The 23,807-nt window shown below is 36.7% G+C and overlaps 2 protein-coding genes across 5 annotated transcripts in view; one reads left to right on the top strand and one right to left on the bottom strand.

Moving 5' to 3' along the window:
* Window positions 1-203: 203 nt before the first annotated feature.
* On the top strand, window positions 204-1,945 carry uba52 (ubiquitin A-52 residue ribosomal protein fusion product 1). 2 transcript variants are annotated; one of them, XM_087784854.1, is made up of 5 exons: window positions 204-226; window positions 556-667; window positions 1,165-1,251; window positions 1,590-1,692; window positions 1,790-1,945. In XM_087784854.1, exons 2-5 carry the CDS (start codon window positions 565-567, stop codon window positions 1,881-1,883), a joined length of 387 nt encoding a protein of 128 aa, XP_087640980.1. In that variant the 5' UTR covers window positions 204-226; window positions 556-564; the 3' UTR covers window positions 1,884-1,945. The 2 variants fall into 2 exon arrangements, with proteins under 2 accessions (XP_087640980.1, XP_087640981.1); XM_087784855.1 differs by lacking the exon at window positions 204-226 and adding an exon at window positions 290-312.
* A 100-nt stretch (window positions 1,946-2,045) lies between these two features.
* The window catches only part of LOC148086668 (homer protein homolog 3-like), a 47,984-nt gene continuing 26,222 nt past the window's right edge, over window positions 2,046-23,807 (bottom strand). For 2 of the 3 annotated variants that reach the window (XM_087784851.1, XM_087784853.1), the window contains 6 exons: window positions 16,555-16,563; window positions 14,657-14,793; window positions 11,401-11,557; window positions 5,718-5,831; window positions 5,321-5,401; window positions 2,046-3,804 (listed from right to left, as the gene is read on the bottom strand). In XM_087784851.1, coding sequence (XP_087640977.1) covers window positions 3,619-3,804; window positions 5,321-5,401; window positions 5,718-5,831; window positions 11,401-11,557; window positions 14,657-14,793; window positions 16,555-16,563 — 684 coding nt within the window. In that variant the 3' untranslated portion in view covers window positions 2,046-3,618. The remainder of the gene's footprint in view (window positions 3,805-5,320; window positions 5,402-5,717; window positions 5,832-11,400; window positions 11,558-14,656; window positions 14,794-16,554; window positions 16,564-23,807) is intronic. The other variant, XM_087784852.1, reaches the window with a different exon arrangement.

Raw genomic sequence — 23,807 nt, 5'->3', positions numbered from 1 at the left:
ATGTATCATATTATTCCAAACATTAAGCATAGATTCCATTAAAGAATCACATATTTTAAAGATTGAATACAAATATTTTAACTTATTTTATTCACTCGCGACGATATACAGCAATATAAGCTCGTCGTGTTTCTTTTGCAACAGCCGAAGAAGACGAAGGCGGAAGTGACGTTCAGTGTCGTCACCATATTACGCTCTCTTTCCGTGAGGCTCAGCGAGTGGCCGGGTGGGTTCGCGTTTCTGTTGCATATTTAGAGTTTTTAACGGCTGAACTGGCCATTTATTTGAACTCAAAGTTACATTTCCGTGCGCGTAAGTGTTATATGCGGCAGTGGAAAGTAACGTTTGACAGCTGAATGCAGCGAAGGATGTTATATTTGTGCATAAAGTTCTCGGGTCCAGCATGTGGCCAGGCCCGCTGTTAGCATTAGCTTACCGCGTCATCATTGACTTCACATGTCAGCGGTTCACTCTTATCGTATCAGTCGCACTTTTAATGGTTTTAACACGTTAGTTCCAAAAACTGTTTCGCTGACAACGTCTCCCTCTCTACAGCCTGCAAACATGCAGATCTTCGTGAAGACGTTGACGGGGAAGACCATCACCCTCGAGGTTGAGCCCAGCGACACTATCGAAAATGTCAAAGCCAAGATCCAGGACAAGGAAGGTTCGTGTATTCCTTAATTTTTTTTATCAGATGAGCTTAAATAAAAGAATGAGATAAGGACGGAACTGACTCGTAAGGTGTGTCAAACCATTTGACGTGGATCACACTAGTTAAGGCCAGTACATGCTGTTTGTTAAGCGGGACGTTTGACTGTTGTTTAATACAAGATGTTTCCGAACTCGATTCTAGGGTTGAATTATTAAACTGATCATTACAGAAATGTTTGATGCTGAAAGAGTAAATCTATATCTAGTTTATATCTTGACTCACAATAAATGTATAAGATGATAAAACGAATTATAATGTTCCACCTTAAATTTTTTTTTTTTAGTGGAACGTTATAATTCTTATAGGTTGTGTTTTACGGTTATTTGTTTTGGCTAAACAGTTCATCGTAATGATGTAAAGTTTGGCCTTTTAGAAAATAGGCCACCACTGATCAAAGTTACTCTTTACCAGTTCTATTGTATAAACTGTTTTGTTTGTGTTGTTTGCAGGAATCCCTCCTGATCAGCAGCGTCTGATCTTCGCTGGCAAACAGCTTGAGGATGGACGCACTCTGTCTGACTACAACATTCAGAAAGGTAATGGATCTTAAATGCACTTGTTTAGTAATGTAACAGACCTTAATGTAGCTGACTGACTATGAAAGTTAAAAGTTTCAGCTGTCATTGTATAATTAACTTAAATATGTCTAGTAGATGCAGGATGCACCCTCTAGATGTTCTTCTTTAGAACAATCTGCACATTACTTTATCGGCACAATGGCAACTGAGTTAATTTCAGTGCTTCAGGTTGGATGCTTCAACAAAAGTGCAAAGGGCAGATTTAAAGATGGGAACATTAGTTTCAGAATTGTAGGTTTAATTTGTCTTCGTTAGAATTTAATCTCATGAGATGAACACCGTTGTTTTTTTTCCAGAGTCCACCCTTCATCTGGTCCTGCGTCTGCGTGGTGGCATCATCGAGCCTTCCCTCAGGCAGCTGGCCCAGAAATACAACTGCGACAAGATGATCTGCCGCAAGTAAGTCTGATGTTTCCCTCCAGCCAGATTCAAGGCTGCTGTGGTTTTAATGCACAAGTCTTTTTTTAAATGGCCTAATTGATCAATGTGTCTGAAGGTGCTACGCTCGTCTGCACCCTCGTGCCGTCAACTGCCGCAAGAAGAAGTGTGGACACACCAACAACCTGCGCCCCAAGAAGAAGCTGAAGTAGACAGTTGGACGGAATTTGGCTTTACTTGCCTTTTTGTGTTAAAATAAATCCAATAAAACTCACTTGTGTAGTTTGTCCTATATTGAAAACGTGACTTGATGGCAGACCTGTGTGTAAAGATTTAGTTACTTGATTTGACTCGAATGCAGCACAAAACATGTATTAGAAGCCATAAAGTTTTATTTGCCTACAAATATAGTCATAGAGGAACAAACGATGCAACACTTTATTGCAAGTTAAACACGTCTTCATCTGCAGTCCCAGTCCTCGCTGTCAAAGTGAAGAAAACAGCTCCGTCGTACGTCGCTAACTATTCAGGCTTTTTAAATCGCCTTCAAACTAGCACACATTAGAGCTATTTTAAACATTGCATCTGTTCCACTGGTTTGAACTTCAACATGGAGGTTTAACAACGTCACTCAGCAGCTGCAGACTCGTACCTGTGACAAAACATCTGACTCTTCAGTACCGATCAATGTTGTGCTTCGGGTGTGAGTCGTGTACAAATATGTCACACTATTAGACTTCTGCGAAACATGATTCTAGAATGACAGGAGCACAAAGATCTAAGGAAACAAAACTTGGCACAAACTTTCTCAAGTCCAATAGGAGCTTCGTCGGGGTGAAGATCGACCTCCGTACACAAGGAGGGGAAAGGATGCTGAGCGGGAGAAATGTGACCTTGTGTGGGAGGTTGAGTCTTCAGAGACCGTTGACTTGTTGCATTTCTCAGGGTTACTTGCGTCCGAACTAGATCCAGTCTTTGTTGGTCAGAAGCTGCATCTCCACAATACAACACAGTGAAATGAATATTTAAAAAGTGAAGGGTCAAGAACTGACATGTTTGTCCCTTTTTTAATGCTAAATTATTAAAACATGCAGAGGTATAATTATTTTAATTCATCTTAGTGACATTTCAATTTGACATAAAATGAAACGCACAATAGGTGGCGCCATCTGTTAATCGTTGGTTTTGAATGATTATTTTCATTAGCTTATTGCTAGCTTTTTTAAAACTCATTTTATCTCGTTTATAAGGAGCGATGAGGTGTACCTGGACACACTGTAGAGGTTATGGCCATGTTTATGCATACCCGGCTTTTTAGAATAATTAAAAAAATATATTTAATTCCATCGTTTACATCCACCCGCATAACTATGTTGCCAGGTTTCTTACGTTTCGGCCGAATTAGGATTTCTTTTCAACATGTTCGGTCGGGAAAATAGCATTTTATGCGTCTTGTTATGCTGTTTACTGTTTTATTGTTTACAAAATATTGCTTGTGTGTTTGGTTTGTTTTTGTCCCGTTTAGCAGGTTTAATTTAAAGCGGATTTTGGGCTGAATCTGGCAACCCTGCTCTCCAACGTAGTCAGAATTTAAATATTTTTGTGTGATCAAAACAGTTTTTTTTAATATAATCAAAAAGCCCAAATACATGTTCAAATATTCTTTTCCCCCCTTAATTCTTAACCAAACTCCAACACCTGGATGAGCCCTCAGAAGAAGTGTATGATGGTCAAAAAGAGCAGGAGCGTCATGTGTAATGTTGGTGTGACAACAGTGCAGACTGATAAATAAAGATGCTTCATACGTCACACCGTTGCAGAAATACGTAATACATGATGACCGATCCATGTGGTTCTAATGTTACACAGGAGGAAAAAGAGTCTGCTTATATAAAATGAAGGGTTTGTTCTCTGGGACGGTGGAGATGCAGCCGCGTGCTGCTGCGACTACTTGTCGATGAGTTTGGCCAAACTTTGTCTGAGGTCATTGAGGTCACAGATCTTCACGTCCAGAGCCTCGATGATATGTTGGACCTCCCCCTCCGCCTGCTCCCGCTGCTCCCGGCTCGACGCCAATGTCTTTTCTGCGCTCTGGACTCGGTTCTCCAGTTCTGTGTTTCGTCTCTCCAGCTCCTTGAAAAAAAAAAAACATGTGCGTCATATTTACAGCTGATTTGAGGGATTCACTCAATTAATGTTTAACTTTAACTGGGTTTAGTTAGCTAGTTAGATGATGCTAGCATTAGCATCCTGTGGTTAGATAGCATACTTATGCTAAAACACCAGGAAAATTGATAAAAAGCTCATTCAAAACCAGAAATGAAAACAAAAACAGCTAATGCTAACATTGGCCAGACACATGTTTTTTAAGAGTGAAAATTTGTCTTTGAAATTTTACAGCCTGAAAATAAAATAAAATTGGCCATTTGGGGCAAACAGAGAGATAATGTAGCTTATGAATATATTCATACACTTAAATATTTCCGTTGCTATTTAAAAAAAAAAAAAATTACTTACTTAAAATAGCAGTTTAACATTCCATAGTTACCATAGTTCTTTTATGGTTTATATATCAATAAAGTGTGTCTAAAGTTTGTATTAACATGGCAAATATTTATGGCGTTTGTTAATAATTTTTTTTATTGCAATTAAACTTCCAATTAGTAGATGACAGCAGTCATTACTTCCTCAGTCGCTTAAGGAACCATGAAATTCTGTGAATTTGCAGCGATGGCTGAGGACGAGAGGATACAGTTGAATCTAGCAGAACTTAATAAACAAATATATCCTTGTTCTTAAAGTATCACAATAAGCAGCATATTTTGCTGTCTATTTACATTTTATTATTTTTACATTGAATTATGACACATTTCTTTTACTATATAATGTTAACACCGAATTCATTTTTACACAATAATTTATTCCTGAATAAATTATTTATTCATGCATTGAAACAAAAATAGATGGCAAAAGTGCGATGGTTTTTGAAATTCAAAGTGGGATGTTGATGCTGTAAATATTCAGTGTTCATAATTCATATTCAAAGTTCGTTGGCACGAGTTCACTTTCACACTCGCAGCTGATGATCTAAACTAGACATTTGTATGAGCGGTGATGCTGCGACTCTACCGGCAAAACCAAACAAACAAAGAATTCCTTCATTCATCACTGCAGACGTGCCGGTGATTAAATCCCGACCACAGACAGTAAAGGTCAAGTATGAATATACATAATATCAAAGGACGCAGAAACACAATAAAGATCATGTAATATTCAACAGAGGCGATATTCAGATTCAATCACATTACTTTCACCTTGTCGTGCACACACCAACACTGAACTCTTGTCCAATCAGATGAGGGCGAGATTATAATCGAGGGCCAGTCGTTTTAACCCGTGTGGTGTCTCAGGGTCAATGTGACCCAAAGGCACGAAAACAAATGTGTTTTAGGTATCCCTTGTGTTGTCTCTGTGTCAAGAAGAACAACCTCCCTGGCTTCCACAAATACATACGCAGTGCTGCAGGTCGTTCAACTTGATCCAGAGACAACACAAGGGTTCAAAGAAAATTAAATTGGTTTCCGGCCTCAGGGTCACCTTGACCCAGATACAACACAAGCATTCAGCTGTTTGAAAGTTGTGTTGTTACCTGCAGTCTGTGTATGGCCTCCTCCCTCTCCCTCTCCAGCTCTCCCACGTCTGTTCTCTTGCTTTGCAGACTGTAGATCTCCTGCAACACACTTTCTCTCGTCAGCAGGACAGTTTCAGTTCAGACTCTCTCAGCCTCTCGAGGCGACAGTGTGATGCAGAGAAACACTTTTTTTTAACTGTTATCTGCATAACTGCAATTTGACTCATGGAGCATGGCGGATGATAAATGACATCATTATAAATCAATAAATAAATATTAAAAAAACAATATCTAAATGTATAGATAAATAATAATATATGTGTGAATGAATAGAACAGCCCCTGAGAAATATGAATTTTTGCAGGTAAAATCTAAAGGTTGATAACAGCATGAGGCTCAACAAGAACGATCGTACCTGGTCTTTTGCGCTCAGCTGGGCTTCCAGTTCTTCCAAAGAGTGACTCAGCTCCTCCCCGTCAGTGTGACCGGCGTCTGCAGGTCGTCCCAGCTGAGACTCCAGCTCTGCCACCTGCACACAAAATATCATTTAATAATCACTCAATTACCGTTCAAGGAGTTTTGAGGTGAATCTAATATTATAAATGATAAACCTTTAATATTAGATTGGTAAAGAATTAAAAGGTCTGAATCATGACAAAACCTTTTTTATTTTTTATTATGTAATATATGCTTTATATTTAGTGCTAATGTAACCATTTGAAACTATTGTAGTAACATTTCTGAATAGTAATGTCTTATTTTATGATATTTTGAAGTTGTGAATATTTAAAATAATTGTAGGACTTATTTTCTGAAATAAATAACTAAATATTTTAATAATAAAAAACAAAAAGTAAGGTATAATTTGGAATGAATATGTATTTATTTACAATTTTATGGTAATTCCTGTTATTGAATTAAATGTTGAAAACATTCATGTATCAAAAATCACGCTTGTTTAATAGCAACTGAATGAAGCTAGCATGAGCAGCTAACACGTTAAATTGAAGATGCTAACATGATACAGTGTCGATTGTTTAGTGAAAATGTCTTAATAAAGCAAGAATGTTAAAATAAATAACACTTATTTATCCTGGTCGGCAAGATTTGACTTATGATGAAGCTGCCTTTAAAGTCTGCTACATGCAGTTACCTTGCAACAAACGCTAATGCTAGTTCTGGTTAAATAAAAGTATGAAAACAAACACTTAGTTAACCTAGTTAATGCGAGTCAATTTAAGTCACTCAACATACTGTTAAACAGTCGAGTTAAACATGTCAATCATGCTCAAAGACATTTGTGGATAAAAACAACGGTAAATAAAGATGAAGGAAAGTAAACTGCAATTTAGATTATTATATGACTGACAAGAACATTGACAAAGGAAATACTGCAACTGCTGGAAGACATTTTGATGATGAATTTTTGTTTTTTTTCATTAGAAAAGTTAAATTAAGTTAAATTAAACCGCATTTTGACGGAATATCCTGAAGGATTTCACTCCTGCTGAATGTCTGACCTACACTTTTTTCTTCGGATAACAATTATTGTTCCTTTTTTACATGTTGTTGAATATTTTAAGAATTTTCTTTTGCAGACCATGGCAACCTTTAAAATAGAAGAAACTAGTAGTTGGACTAGCCTTCATCATTTATTTAGGGATTCACATTGATTTCTGCTACATCCCAAAAAACGTGAAACTAGATCTACAGTGCCAGAGATCAACCTCACTTTGACGGCCATTTTTTATTAATTTATAATCCATCTTAACAAAAACCTGCTTACTAACTTGAAAAATATATATATTTTAAGGGAATTTTAGTTAGTACTCGAGGGATAGTAGTTTATTGGTCTATAAAAACTGGTTCTAAAGAAAGATAAATGGTTCATGTTGATGGTGGTGAAGTCATGTGAGGACGAGCTGAAGCCGTTTCAGTTGTGCAGCATTAATGCTTCAAATGGTCAAAACAGACACAAACAATAACACATAATGTGTGCAACTATGGAATTGACCTTTGACCCCGTTTGAATACACGTGTGGTTATAAGTGAGAATAATGCAAATTCACACACAATGTAAAAGGGAAGATTAATGACTGGAAGAATAGAGCATCCTCACTGAGCCCACACATTTCTCTCAGCTGTGTCGCTTTCCAAAGCCTTTCTCTAGCAAGTACACACAGACACACACTTACCTACACACACACAAAAAGCCATTTCATTTGTCCGATAAATGTCCGAGAGCATCTCCTCTCGCATCCATCATGCATCATTTCTGTGAAGTCGAATCTGTTTGCTTAATTGCCTCCGACACACACGTTTTGAGCACACAAACACACACACAACTACACATACACAACTCAATTTGCTTTGGACTAAACAGCCCGGCCGACATTGGTCACAGTGTCGAAGCCTCTCTCCCAGAAACAGCTGCCCTTGTGAAAATGATGAGGCCAATTTCATTGCTTTATTTGTTGTTTAGAGTTCCGTCTCGCGTGTTGATGGGAATTTCAGCCAAATAAGGCCACGGTCTCTAGATTTAGATTAGATAAATGACACGGAAGTGTATCAGTCTGAATAATAAAGTTCCACTTATTGGCAAGAATCCAATTAAAAGTGAAGCCAAATAATAATACATTATTTCTTACATACAGTCAAATATATATACAGTATATACAGTATATATATAAATATATATGAATAACTATAACATTGACTCCTGTAAATACATTTGCAAAAATCAGATGTTTATTTTGCAGATAGAGGTATTTTTAAATGATTTGTGGACTTTGTAATTTGTCAATTAAACCTAACTAAATTCAGTTGGCTTCTTCCAACCTTTGGGGAATCGTTGATAACTGGAAAAGAAACTCAAGAAACGTTGATCCTCCAAATTACCATCTGGATCCCCAAATAATTTGAAGATATGTCCCACAATGGTGCACGCAGGTTCCAAGATGCTTTGCCACTTACTGTCCCACAATGATCAAAACTATTTTAAATATTTTAAATGAAATGAAAATGAATGTAAAGTAATTGGGTACAAACAAAATCCCAGGTTGATGGAAATTAGTAGCTTGGCAGAGGTCTGCGCTCTCTGAGTGCTTCAGGTTCTCTTTACTTGAATTAAATAATACATTTTTAAGAATCATTGAGTCATTTTTATGAGAATCTAAGCCCCAAAAGTCCACAAATTAGGAAGATACATTTATTTTATTTATCTTTAAAACATTTTTTTAAATGGATCACTGTGTCAACCTGGGCCTGAAACTAGAACCCATGAATAATAAACGTGATGTTATTTGTGTCCATACATGAGGTTCAAGTTGATCGTGGATAATGACAGTGCTTCAGCTAACTGTGTGCAAACACCGCTGTAGAGACCCTCGAGGGAGAATCAGAATCAGAGCTCTGAACCTTGCAAACTTCTCTTTATTGACAGCACATGTGGCAGCTGGAGTCCCCGGAGGAAGCAGAGCCGTCACTCACCTATGAGGATGTGACGGAGACGGAGGTGACGGACGAGTGAGCTGCCTCACCATATATGCACATGTAAAAAGTCATATTTACTTTTTGCTTTTTTTCTTCTACCACAACACAAACTTTATACAACAACTCTTTCTTTCAGAGTTACATTTATAATTGCTTCCTGAAAAATTAGCCAGTTGATGGACATCATGTGTCACAGTATCGTCACGTGTTGCCAATGATCTAGTTCTAGTAAACTTTGTAATAGTATTTATAAATGTGTTCAAACCTCTCCGGGGCCACATAGAATGACTTAGCAGGCATGATTCGGCCCCTAAACCTGACGTTTAAACATCAAGACACTTTGCACACTAAAGAGGAAAGAGTGTTGGATAAAGGAAAACCGATGGAGGACAGAAACTGCATCTTTATTTTTGTTTTCAATTATATTTTAAGTGAAAGGTTGATTTTGTTTTTAACAATTAAATAAAAAAACTCAATATTCTTTAATTATTTTCTTACACTCAAGAGTTTGATATTCTAATTCCAATAATTTAAATATGACATTTTTAAATGTATTATTTTTTAATTCGTGGCCTTTTAAAGGCAATATAAAAATGATTATATAGTAGCGCAACGAGTATTGGAATTAGGTTAGGTAGATAATTAAGACTAAACTAAATATTATATTTTTCTATTCAATTATTTAAATTACTATTACTATTTCAAACAAATTGAATCAATAAAACAAATATATCAATATATATATATATATATATATATATATATATATGTATGTATGTATAAAAATCAAAATAAGTTAAACTCTGTGTAAAAGAAATGTAATTAATTTAGAAAATATTTGAATTTTTTAATTCAACAAAAACAAAACGTCGAAATGATTTAACTTCAACTAATTTAAAAAAGAATAATTAATCATTTTAATGAAATAGATTTAAAATTTCAACATTTAAAAAGGGAAATTTAATAATTCAATATTCTGACAATTAACTTGTTAAAACTGAAAGTGGTACTTGAACGACTGAACAACGTTTATAAGATGACTGACACCTGCTTGTGCCAGAACATGAATGTTTTAAAGACGTTGAAATGAGGAAAACTGGGGAACCTAAAGTTCTGCTGCAGCTTCACTAAACCTGTATTTCTATTTTAGTTATTTTCTTGATGTTGGTCTCAGGGAGGAAATGGATCGGTCAGGAGCAGCAGAGACACTCATATGTGTCATGTATGAAATTGAAATATCCAGCGAAGTGAAGGGGGGGGGGAGACGGTCACCCTCTTCAGTCCTCTGCTGCCTGTGGTGATTTATCAAAGTCTAAGTGGGGCAGTGATGGGGGGGGGGGGGCGGCCGGGCAGCATGGGGTGTCCTGTTCTTGGGGAAAAAACCTCACCTCCCCCTTTTCTACAACGGGTTGCCAGACCCCGGAGGCCTGCTCCACTTCCTGCCACCTGGTTGACTTTGCGGCAGAGCGTTTGTGTGTGTGTGCGAGTGTTCACCTGGACGACAGAGTTAAAGGTTTAATTGGGGTCCGTCAGCGGCGCCCGAGCAAGGGCATTATGGCGCTCCCTAAATTAAAGATGAAATGTCTGCGTCCTGGGCGAGCCATTATCTGGGGAGCCTGTCAACTGAAATATCCCACAGGAGGGGCGCAGGATGAAAAATGCATCTGCAGCTTGGAGTCGGGAGTGTTTGTGAAAGTGTGTGTGATTGTTAAATAGAGTGTGTGAATGAGATGAGGCGGCGATGCAGCATGTTGCTCATACGGTCGGAGTTGGGATTGTTACCCATGCATGAGGAGCTACTGATTCTGTTATTGAGCTCCGTTTTGATTTATCTCCTGTGAGAGTTTGGTCTGTGGATGTATGTCGGTGCCATCAGAATACTGAACTACATTTGTAATTAATAATTTTTTCTAATCATTAAATTAAACAATTTATACATCGAAAGGCTTGGTTATTTCTAATTATTTTTAAGAGTCACATATTTTCTAAATAAATGAATTAATTTTTTATAGATAGTCTAATTCTAATAATTTAAATTCAGTATTTTTTCATCTATTATGCATTACAATAAATACGACCATTTTTTGTTATCGCTTTACGATAACCTTCAAAAAGGTGTAGGTTAATATACACTAATACTACTTAAATATGAGATTTTAAAATGTATATAAATTATGTAAAATACAATAAAATTATATATATATAGAATATTTTATAGAATATTTTTAAAATGTTTTTGTTTTCTTTACACATAGTTTGACACTACAATTCCAATAATTAAAAAATGGGGAAAAAAATATTGAATTGGGATAATATATTTTTGAAAAAACGTAGTTAGAATATATTAAGTCTATGTGTAAAAAATTAATTCATTTTGAAATACCTTTCTTATTCAATTATTAAATAAATGAAAATCCAACCTTTCAATATAAAATGATGTAATTAAATTGAAAAAAAGAGAGAAAATTTAAGAAAAAAAAAAGAAGAAAAGTTTTCAAATGTTAAATTCAACCATTCAATATTCTGACAACAATGATAAACTTCCATAGAAGTATTTCCACATTACTACCATATGCATGTAAACATCATGGTGAATTCGTCGTCACCTGTTCTCTGAGGCGATCCGTCTCCTGCTCGTACTCGGCCAGCTGTTTCTTCCACAGGTCCACGCCCGTGTTCGCCTCCTGCAGCGCCGCCACCAGCTTGGCGTTACTGTCCTGCAGGGTGAAGAGCTCCGCCTCCAGGTTGATCTCACACATGGACCTGAGGACACCACCACACAAAGTGTTTCCATTTAAATAAAGACAATCAGTCACACAGCAAAAACTGAAAGTTAAACATGGAAAATTAATTCTTACAGTTTACTTATATAGTTCACTTGTACAATCAACCAATAGTCACATCCTAATATATTTGTTTATGTTTATTTCAGGGTGTTTGATTTTCATTTTAGTCCACTAAGGTGGGGACAGTTAAAGGCACCAAGGTCAAACTCGCACAAGGGGCCAAAATGAGTGGCATTGACCCTGAGATAACACACGAGTTCTAACCTTTTTTGCTTATATAGTCGATAATAAAATTCGTAATAAATAATTAATATTATATACATTTGATTCTGCTTGCTTATTTTACAGTTGATCTCCCTACAAATATTGGAGCTCATAGTGTCATGATTTCAATCTCATCTTTCCAGTGGACAACAGTTTAAACATCTAGATTAGGGCTGCAAATTCATTATTTTGACTTCATCGATTAAACAAAGCTGATCGATTCACATGATTATATACAAAATGCGGCTTTGAGGCAATCAGATCAAGTACTTGTTCAACCACTAGGGGGCGACCACATGGTTCATTCTTTATTAAACTGACAGAATCAGACCTGGTTTGTTGAGGGGCACGTGCTTGACTCTATTTTATGTGGCCCCTACTGAGGTCAAAGATCATGTAAAAACGAATGTATCTTTTATTTAAGTCTAAAGTCTCCAAGGATGTCTAGATATTTTGTTTTAGGCTTTTGTTATTTCTGTCAGTATTTATTGCCCCTCAAAAAGATTTAAGTGGAAATAAAAAATATATATTTGGATCGAAAATGCTTCTTTTTTTTTTAAAGATTTTTTAAATAAAAAATACAACATTTTTGTGGATTTATCTTTGCTTAATAGTCCCTCACGACAGCCACTGCAGAAAATAAGGACATTAAACAATTTCCCAAAGGAGACCTCCTGAGGGATCAATAAAGTTTTACCTTACCTTAAATTGCAGTGGAATAAATTAACAAGCGACTTAACGGCGAAGTTGCAGTCGGAAGTTAAATTTGTTATTTCATTTTTTTGACAGGATGCTTATTCAGTTGGTTTAAATATTGATATCAATTTGTATTTTCATTTCATGTGCCAGTTAATGCGTTGTAAAATGTGACAAGCTGTTCACATATTGTGGTAATGTAATAAAAATACAGATTAATACTCACAATTGTTATAGTTCTGAACATAAAACGTGCCGCTGATATGCACATGTATGTAAAAACCACACAGTGCTCTAATGTGATCATAGTTATGTAATGAAACTCTTAAACACATAATTATTTGAAGCTGACACTTGCAGGATGAAGACAAAGCACACATTAGAAAAGCAAATCTTTACCATGACAACCATCCTGACGACGGGCAAACTACTCTCCTAGCAACAAGAGGCTCGACAGAAGCGTAAAGCCAAAAATCATTCGAACGATAATCAGCGGGCATCGACAAAGTGACTTTTATATGTACGGTCAATCATCACACCGACTGTGAGAATGATTGTTATTATTATGGGCTGTGAAATCAAGCACCAGCTGGCTGAAGAACTGTGTTGGAGTTCACTGCTGCTGCTGCTGCTGCTGGGATCAATCGCGTTCATGGAGAGCCTCCATGAAGGGTCTACAGGGAAGATTTCAATTGTGTAATTACTGAATTTACAACTTGATCTTCTTCATTTAACATTTACATTACACACATAAAAACACCGTTATTACTCTCAGGGACTTGAGTGGACCACTTAGAGTCATAAATAGATTTTCTTTCTTGTGTTTAATTGACCTCAGGCCCTTTTCTTTGTTGTTGAGCAGAGAGAAGACGACTGCAGCACCGAGACTATTTTGCCTCCTGTGTCGACTGTTTCAAGCATTGGTCGCAAACCCCTGGTCCGTGTGACATTTGTTTGACTTCCTATGAAGTTACATTTCTCTTGTTTCAGTTCAATTCGTCAAATAAAACTAGCATGTAAACTAATGACAACGTGTAAAACAAAAAGGATAAACCAATATATTGCCTTTCCCGATACTGTATCGATGTTCTTCAGCACTGTATCGATTTCTTTCATCATATTCAATTTTTTATCATAGTTCTTTTAGGGTTGATATTTAAATAAAGTGTGTAAAAATAAAATAATCCCATGAAAAATATGTACAATGTTTGATCATTTCTGTTGCTATTAAACTTCCGGTCGCTCATTACTACGTCCTCCGCAGCTAAAGGTACAATAAAATCCCACTAGATCCAGGGAATGACTGAGGACGAGAGGATACAGTCGACTCAAGTAGCTTTTAAAAATATGTCCAGTGAACGTGATCGTATCGCCAGATTCTTACTGAATATTGTTTTTGATTGTTTAAGCGCTTTGTGACCCTGGTCTGGAAAAGCGCTATACAAATAAAAATGACTTACTTTACTTACTTACAATACACACTCCTAAATTAGAACTTCCTGTTGTTGGATATCTTTCTGATTCAGGATTATGATGACATTTTTCAAGCAATGAACTTGCTTGTTTTTTTTGCCAGCGTTATTTTATTTTTACCGTTTTAATCTGAAGTTTGGTCCGTGACTTTAATTCCAACATCCAACTGGTCTGCGCTGCAAAAAAATGTTGTAGACCCATGGTTTAAAGTAATTTTTCAGTCAGAATCCCTCTCTCAACTGGTTTAGTTGTATTTTTATTAACAAACTATTATAATAATTAGCATAATCGTTATTTTACTTTAATTATCTTATGTATCTAATTCCCAAGTACGTGTGAACGTATGAGTGAAATCCTTGAAATCTCAAAATTCATCAATGCAACTTATAAATATATATATATATATTTTAATATATTTTTAAAAAATGTATCCAAAAAACATTTACTTTTTACTAAAGGCAAAAAGTACGTTTTTTTTGTTCAATATATAATGTATTGATAGCATCATGTAGTCACCTCCAAATCCTATCCAACCAAAGAGCCATAGGAAAACAATATTTTCTCAAAAGCGTTTGAAAGTAAATAACCATCTTGTGTAATGCAGGGACAGCAGTGAGGTAGAAATAAGGAAAAAGATCCTGACCCTTCTGAAAGCATCTTCTTGACTCGCTCCTTCTCAACCGTCAGCTCCACTTCAGCACTTTTGCTACGGAAAAGCTTTTCTTCGCCCGGTCCGTTAACTGTTAGCAGGGGCGGAGAGTGACGCTCCTCTGACAGCTCCTGCTCCAGAAGAACATACAAAGTCAAGAAAACATTCTGCTACCTTCGTAAAATGTTGTGATTTGATGTTTAAAAAAAACTGCAATTCATTTGAATCTTAAAAGCCAGAAAGGAAAACTGTAACGTAACATACAAAAGATAATAACTAATTTTGTTTTTTTTTACCAAATATTGTTGTCCAACATGTCCATCACAATCATTGGATACCTTTTCTAGTATTTAAAATATTGTTAATAGCAAAATATAAGTGAAGATTCTTTTCGGATTGTGATTTTGTTCATGGTCGCTCCATCAAAATTGTCTTTGTTTCGGACACATAAAAGCTAACAGTAACGTAACCTTGTGGTTGTTGGTATCCGTAAAAACATAAAAAAACAAAGGTTAAAAAAAAACGTAAACATATTTTTAAGTAGTAAAAGAACAATAGATAAAAAGAGGTTTTAGGGACATACAATACTATTTTGGTCCATTTTATTCAATAGTTCATAGCAGTGGTCAAAGACAGAAACACAAAAATAGCTAAATAAAATATAAATGAAAGGAGGTGAATGATAGGAAAAAATACACACTGTTAACATTCCTAAAATTTCTCAGGCCACACTTTGCCCATGTCTGGTATAAACTAGCACTGGTTGAGTATAAAAAAAGTTAAAAACAAGTTAATATATCATAAATAAACGATAAGCGTGAACATGTCTCTTAACTTTGATACGCTTTTAGACATGACGAAAAGGATCTAGTTACAATATTATACATTTTTAGTTTTATGTTATAACTGTGGTTAATACAGCACAAATAAACATATGTAATTTATTGCAGATAAACGGTTAATGAGCTTGATCCAGTGGAAAAGAGTCGATCGTTTTCTTCTCATTAAGAAAAATGCCCTTTAGAAAAGTCACTGGTTGAAACTGTCTTCCCATCACAGTTTGAGTTATAGCGACCTTAAGTTGCAGTTCCCTTCACTTTTCTTCAAAAACTTGACAAGACGGTTGATTTATTTAAAGGTTGCAGGTGTGTTTGTTCTGGTGTAAGTTGCTTCGATAATCTAGAACACAGTACTTGGCCGTGTCTTGCTGTAGCACAACAAACTCTGCGCTCACTGTAGAGAAACTCTTGTATTATTAATATTAATTCTGTACGACGCTCCCCGGAGGACGGCGGTTCATTATCGACGGCCCTGAATGCGTACGGAAGAGTCAAACACTCATGTGATGTGTCCCATGTCCGGAGGAAGAGCGGAGTAGAAATCAAAGCCCAGACACTTGAGTCTGGCCCCAAAAGCCGGCGGATCAGCTGTGCAAACCCCTGAATAATTCATGCGCTGGCTCATGTTTTAGTCATAAAAGGGATTGCAAATTTACTGCAGTTTTTCCGAATGTTGTCTGCTAACTGGCTGAGTGAAGAGGAGGCGAAGACGCTGTTAAAGCCTGAAACACAACCGGCTAATTATCACAGGCGAAGACGGGCCACTTTTAAAGGATCTCTGCTCTCGTGGGACGTTCACTTAGGGACCCCAGTCAAGAAATACACAATTCAATTCAATTGCACATACAGTCAAATGACCATTTCAATTGTTCTAATGAAATGTCCATTGCTAACTTTTAAAGACCGATTCCTAAATGTTCTCTGAAGTCAACTCTGATAAGACTCAAGATAAATTATTGAGCACATAAGTACATGCTTGACAGGAGAACACCAGAGAGCCTTGAAATAAAGATAATGTGTTTGGGATTTTGGGGGTTGTGTGTCTTCACGCACCTGAGAGAGCTGGGAGCGAAGGAGTGGTCCAACGATCACCACAGGAAAGACGCGAGGGGAAGAGAGAGGGGAAACATATTAGTGATTAAAATATGCTGCCTTGTACTCCTACTGGAATTAAAAGGGAATATTTCATTTCAAACACAGTTGTGATGAACATATTGAGGAAGGCTTCCTAATTCATTGACTTCTATGCAGATGATAACAATTTTAACCTAAAATGAAACTGTCAATATTAATTTTTATCATAATTACATTTCACTGTTCATTCTAGTCCAAGAGTGGTTCGACCATTTCATGTTTATCATGACATTATTGTCAACATTGAGCTTATTTAAAGTAAAAAACATTTAAAAATAAACCTATTCTTAATTAAATTCAATTAAAAAGTAAAGTCTAGTGACAATACTACTATATTTATCTAGATCAAACTGAGGTGATGCTAACAAGATGCCGTTTAAACAGATGTAAATCTCATAATAAACAGTGAGTTATACCTTATAACTCAAATGTAATGGTGATGTATTTATTAATGTCTCATAATCGGCTTCAGTGTTGATAAAAGGTAGAAAAACGCAGATGAGCTGAGAACATTAATAATGAGTCCGATACTCCTATACTTTTGATTTGTAACATAATTCTTACTCTAGAAAACTGGCATTCAACTTAGGTTTCAATATATACAACCATATATTTTATTTTACATGAAATGAAAAGATACAAATTAAAACACCATTATTCATCACCAATGACCAATGAGGATTAGATTTGCTACTTAAATTCCCTCATTTAGAAACCAGTATAAATGTTTGTTAAATCTTCACTAAATGCTATTTAACACACCTTTATATGTTTTAATATCACTTTATTCTTAGACAAATCAAGATTCAATGGTGATGCTAAAATGCTAATGCAATCTCGATCAAAGTTGACATTAAAATATACATTATTTATGGACAGAAACATAAATCAAACGCGTGAACAAAATGTATCTCACTTTTAACTCACTGTATTGTAACATCAACAAATATAAGGTTATTCAATCCCCTCTTTGCTTTGTTCAAGCAGAAATCTACCACATATTTTAAATATTAAGCTGCTTTCCTGAGAGCTTTCATCCCGACTTCTCTTCCAACTACAGCTCCACTATTTACTTATTTATCTCGGCATCAGTCCATTTGCTCCGTTTTCTTCATAAAGATCCCGATTCTACATCCTGTGTTTCATTGAAACCACAAACAGCCTGACTTATTCATGGTTCCATGCTTCCTCCTGCTCTTCTCTGCACAACCCAGCGCTTTTAAGACCGTATTTTACTCCAGTTTGCAATATTGATGGACGGCATTTCTGACGGCATAGATACATGAAGCGAGGGATAAGATCAGATGAGCCGCCTCACAGAGAAGAAAAGTCGGGGTCTCATCAGCATAGAGGCTCACTCCCCAGAAACCTCTTCCAGCTTAGCATACTCAGACCATTGTCACCCTAACTTGACCTAGGTTACCCCTTAAGTCACTTCCTAGTTAAACATGCCAAATGAAGTGGCTTCACTAGATGGTTTCAATACGAGTGTCTCACAAAACTAATCCAGTCCTGACCTTTTATTTACATATATCAAGTTTTTTTTCTTAGACTCGCAGGCTGACTCGGATTTTAGACAAATAAAATACAAAAACTAAATTTCTATACAACTAAAACACTCGGGAATATTGTTTAAAAACAACTTTTAAAGGATCTTGAGAAAGCATTTTAACCATCAATAGATTGTGTGCACGTATGGACTGGGTGGAGCTTAAAATAAACTACAATAAAAACAGATATGGCATTGTGTAGAGAAAAAAAATTGTGTGATAAGTGTGGACAGAAAAAGACAGCATGATTGACAAAAGGTCATTTTGTGTAATTCTTCATTTGGTGAGTTCTAAAAATGTGGATGGTGATTCATCTTTGTAGCCATGGCGATGTGTCAGAAACTAAACATGACCTTTCTGCAAAATTAAAGCCTAATCTTTTATTTAAGTACCTCGTCCCTTTTCTTGAAAACTGACAAGACGCCTTCGGAGGACTGACAAACAACAAAAAACATGTCTACTTAAATTATTCATGTCCTTTTTTCTATAACCGTTTTATCACATGTGGACCATCTCAATGATTGAAATCCTTCTCATGGAATTGATGATTCCATACAGTGCATGGGATCTTCAACAGAGCTAACGTTTCTCTCTCTCAGTCCTGTTTTCTTCTGGAGGCAAACAAGATGCAGCTTCCAGCCTGTGATCGCAGCTGTCAGAGGAAAAATCTAAGAGTGTGTTGCCACTCACACATACAGCTCTGCAGCCACCTCTGACCACGTACAAGAAACTTTCTAAAACTGACCGACTCTCACCAAAATCATCTGTGCCTTATTTCTTCAGCTCGGAAAATAGAAACGAATGCAAATCCAGACAATCTGAGACAAAATACCGGAGGCATCGTTTTCAGCTAAATCTGTGCCACGCGCCGCCGCTAAAATAGAATTGTTTTTTCATTTTATCTGTGTAATGTCGCGAAGCCGATGTTGATAGGATCATCCGAGCAGGAAATGCATAGAGAGAGGGGTATAAGAAAATATTGATACGCTTAAAAATCTTTTTCCAATTTTTCCAATTACACTTCTGGCTGCTAGTTTGAAGCAGTCATTACATCCTCTGGAGCTACAAGATCCCAGCACTGACTGAGTACAAGAGGATACAGTCGACTCCAGCCGCTTTTAAAGATGATGTTTGGAAATATTTTAGTTTCAAAACAAATGAAAGCAGTTACGACCTTATCAAGAGCCATGTGGTCTGTAAATTCTGCAACATCAGAGTCAAGTACACTGAAATTACTACAAATATATTCTTGTTCCTACAGTATTACAATATATTGTTTTGTTGCTCCTCTATTCGAAGTATCAAATGACCAGATACACACCTCTAGTCATAAAGGAAAAGGGCGTCCATTGAAATAAAAATAATTAAACCTAAGTTAAATTGATTTAATTTACAATACTTCATAACCAACTAGCAACCAACAAATGCATTTGTGATGATGTTCTTGCCTTTGAAAAGTCATATTAGCCGTTTTAATTGTAGCGGGGTCGGAATCAAATAAATATTTGAATGTGCCAACTAAATGGGTGGACGTGATCACAAAGAAAAGTGGGAATTGGTTCATTTTCTTATGGTCCAATCAGCTGGACCTTCACAAACTGTGTTTCTGTGACTGTGTCGTGTCAATAAAGTTTTCTAATAAAAAGGTAAGGAAATACAAAGTCAAAGTGCAAAAGACAAAAAGCTATATTTAATATGTTAACTGATGTGTGCAGCCTCGTAAATATTCGGACAGAAAATGGATTTTGGTCTGAGTTTGCCACAAAATGCTGTCACTTTCAGTTTGGTAAGTATCCTGAGAAAAAAGTCTTACCATAAAAAAAGGAATAAACAGAGCAAAAAAATGGTCCAAATGGAAATGTTTGCAGAGATCAGCCTCGTATCCCTCCTTCTACACACATTGGATCACAGTTGATCAAATTAAGCCTGCAGCAAACACTCACACAGACATTCAACTCCTCTCCTCCACAGAAAGATGCACTAGAAGGTCAACTTCACAGCTTCTTTCACCACATGTTTGTGACTTTTCCAGGTGCTCGAAATTCAACATCGGCTTTATACTCCACTTGATGGTTTGACAAGTAAATTAAGCTTCAATTTGAAAGCGTGTGATGAAGTGTTTCGATAATGGAATACGAGGTGAGATAATGTGTCTCTATATTCAACACTGACCCACATGAGTCACTCAGCCGTTCAGTGTGGTCGGTTTCTCACTCGTGAGGCAACACAGCAGCATAAGAAGTAGTGGCCACTACAGTAGGTTTGTGCATCTCTTGTGCTGTGTCTCAAATCGCATACTTGCGTACTCAAAGTTAGTATTTTTAGTGCGTTAGTGCGTCTCAATTCTTAGTATGTGAAATTTAGTGCGCCATGCATACTAAATTGGCGTACTAAAACGCCCACAAAACTGAGCATGGTTCGATGGACACTAACCACCCTAAACAGCCGCCATCTTAATGACGTTTTAAACGGAAGTAACGTCATATATAAATGCATAGTATATACATACTATCTGTGGAGGATTTGCGTACTAGTTAGTACGTACACTAAACTGATGCATACTAACTTCTAGTATACTAAGAGTAGTATGCGATTTGAGACACAGCATTGGTCTTTTTCACCTTTTCTTATTCTTTACCCTATTCTTACGATACAATATATTGAAATTATAGTATTGCGATACTGTAGGAATGTGTATATTTGATTCATTGACTACAAATATATCCTAAATTTAACACTCTTGACAAAGTCGTAACTGCTTTCATTTGTTTTAAACTAAAATATGTCCAAACATCAGCTTTAAAAGCTCCTGGAGTCCACTGTATCCCCTTATCCTCAGTCATCGTCTGGATTTTTTTTTGTTCCTTTAGCTGCATTTGTTTCGATACAATATCGTATCAAAACCATAAAAAAGTGTATGGATATTTTCTTACAAACCTATTTATCTTATTATTATTATTATCTGATCTTCTTTTCGCTCATCTTCCTTCAAAACTATCATCATCTTCAGCCTCAAATTCATCATCTTGTTTTCATCCTCTCTTTTTTTCTTCTTCATCATCCCTCCTTCTTCCAAGTCAACATCATCTTCTTCTTCATCTTGACCCTCTTCAACTTTTCCTCCTCCTCTTCATTTATTTACTATCTACTGTTCTTGATTCTCATTGTCCTCCACAGTAACCATGACGATGAAGCAGGCCGCAACATTCCTGGATGTACTATCACAAGAGGAAAAAAAAAAAGAAGTTCTGATGGGAGATCATTTCCATTTACAACACAACGGTGTGTGGGAAGACCGTCACATCCCTCTCCGTCTCTAGTTCCCACGGCGACGACGGGCATCTCTACAGCTCTGAACTCGACGGACATCCCACTGACACCGTGAGGTGTTGATATATTTACACGGTTTTGCCGTTTGTGCTTGCTTCATGTTTTTTCATGCAAAATGATATGACTGTTCTTTGGCAGGGCAACACAACATTTTTTCAAAATGAACCTAGTTTTTTTTCCTTTAGGCTCAATGCTTCTTTTTCTGTAAAAAAGATTCAACAGGCGACTTGTTTTTCTCCTCAGTGTTGACCCCTGACTCGTGTTGATCCCGGACATTATTGCCCGGGCGAGATCAAACATACACTGGGTGTTATCAGAGAGTTTCAGAGCTGTACTGGACGGTTGTCACAGCAGACATGCTGCCGGTCCTTTTGTTGATTCAACCACATTTGGCTAATAGACAAGGCGAGAGCAGCAGCGTGCCAAAACTTTACATCTGACCTCATTTGCACCACCTTCCCTTGCGACCGATTAGTCACTTCACCGGTTTTGCTGCAGCTGGAAATGTCAGCAGTAACACCCAACACGTCCTGGTTGTGTTTAAGTCACAGATGATAAATTCAACAAGGGATCTAAAGTCACAACATAAGTCTAATTTGGTGCAATCATTTTTTTATATGAATGATGGAGATATATGTATCAAGATACAGGGACAAAGATACAAAATTATGCCTTTTTTTTTTTAAGTTTGACGGACTTATTCCTAGAATTAATTTGAAAGGTTTCTTAATGAAATACTGTTTAATTTGTAGCCCTTTAAATTGAATATAAAAATGTATTGCCACAGTAATTGGCTAAAAGTTGGATCTAGTAGCTCGGTACTCTTTTGCTATTGACTGGCAGCACTAATATATCAACATTCTTACAAATATAAAATGTTGTAATGTTGTAAAAACGTTTAACTTTGAATCTTCATTTTCTATTAAAATGTTTTTTTTATTTCAAACTCAATGGTCAAAACATATTTGAATTCTTAAATAAAAGAAATTCAATTTTCATTCAATTTTCTGATGGCACTGATCTACTTCCATATTGAGCCATTTTTAATTCACATGGCAGTTTATTGAGTTTCTGCCTAGTTGACTAAAAGTTATAGTTCATCGACCCTACTTAAAAAAAAAAAAAAAAAAAATTCAATTTAATTCAATTAAAAAAAGCAACAAATTAATTAAATGGTTGAATGATTGTCGTTTTTTGGTCCAAAAATGATACATTTTAGTAGTAGTAGCAGGTAGATTCCAGGAAAAACAGTTCCAACAAAGCATTTCCGAACATCCTTTTCTCCAGCTCATATTGGCAGTGATGATGAATGGACTCCAGGAGAAGATCCTCAGTTGCCAACGGTCCACCAAGCCATCTGGTGAAGTGGCTGTTAAGCCAAAAAGAATCTTGCAACAATGTACACCGATCATTTTACACAAACCAGAAGAAATCGAGTCTTAGGAGTTTATAATTGCTCCACCACCAGAATAACTGGTCATCCTGGGATGAAAGCCCACTATTGTCCGTCAGATTCCCTCTATTATAGATGATTCCACTCCATCCCTCCGTTCCTCTGCCCGCTCATTCTCCCATCTATCAGCCCGGCCTATTACTGGCCCGCCAAACACCTCCAGTCCATGCGTCTCTTTCAGCCAACCATGTCCATTTGTCATGCATGAAATCTTTTAATGGACTTAACCAGTGGGGATATGGAGCAGCCAGATGGGGATCAATTTAATCCCTGGTGATTGTGTAAAATAGAAGTAGAGTTCATCGGAATATTAATGCAGCATTTTGTCAAATCGTTCCCGGGTCAAGGAAAGCACCATGTTTCAAGGCCAACAGTGGAATGAGGAAACTCCCCCTAGGGGTGTGTATTGGCAAGGATCTGGCGAAAGTAGCCTGATGCAGGGGCAGCGATACAATTTATTGTGATACTGTAGGAACAAGGATATATTTGTATTAGTTTCCGAGTACTTGACACTGGTGTTGCAGAATTTACAGACCACATGACGACCCTTGAGTTAATTTGTTTTGAAACCAAAATACATTCTGCTTTAAAAGCTGAATGAGTCGACTGTATCCTCTCATCCTCAGTCATCGCTGTGATCTTTTTTTTGTATCGATACAATATCGTATCGTAACCAAAAAAAAAAAGTGTAAGGATATTTTCTTACAGCCCGATTTCTCTTCTCATTTTCGCTCATCCTCCTTCCAAAGGAGTGCCCGATGTATTGACTGCTGCCATCTAGCGGCTGAAAGTTAAATTGCGACACAAAAATGAACGTGAATATTTGCATCTTAAATGTA

This window comes from Callionymus lyra, chromosome 2 (assembly GCF_982586985.1).
Source record: "Callionymus lyra chromosome 2, fCalLyr1.hap1.1, whole genome shotgun sequence".
Lineage (NCBI taxonomy): Eukaryota > Metazoa > Chordata > Actinopteri > Syngnathiformes > Callionymidae > Callionymus > Callionymus lyra.
Note: the sequence above shows the minus strand (reverse complement) of the source record. Positions and strands in the feature narration are given on the sequence as shown.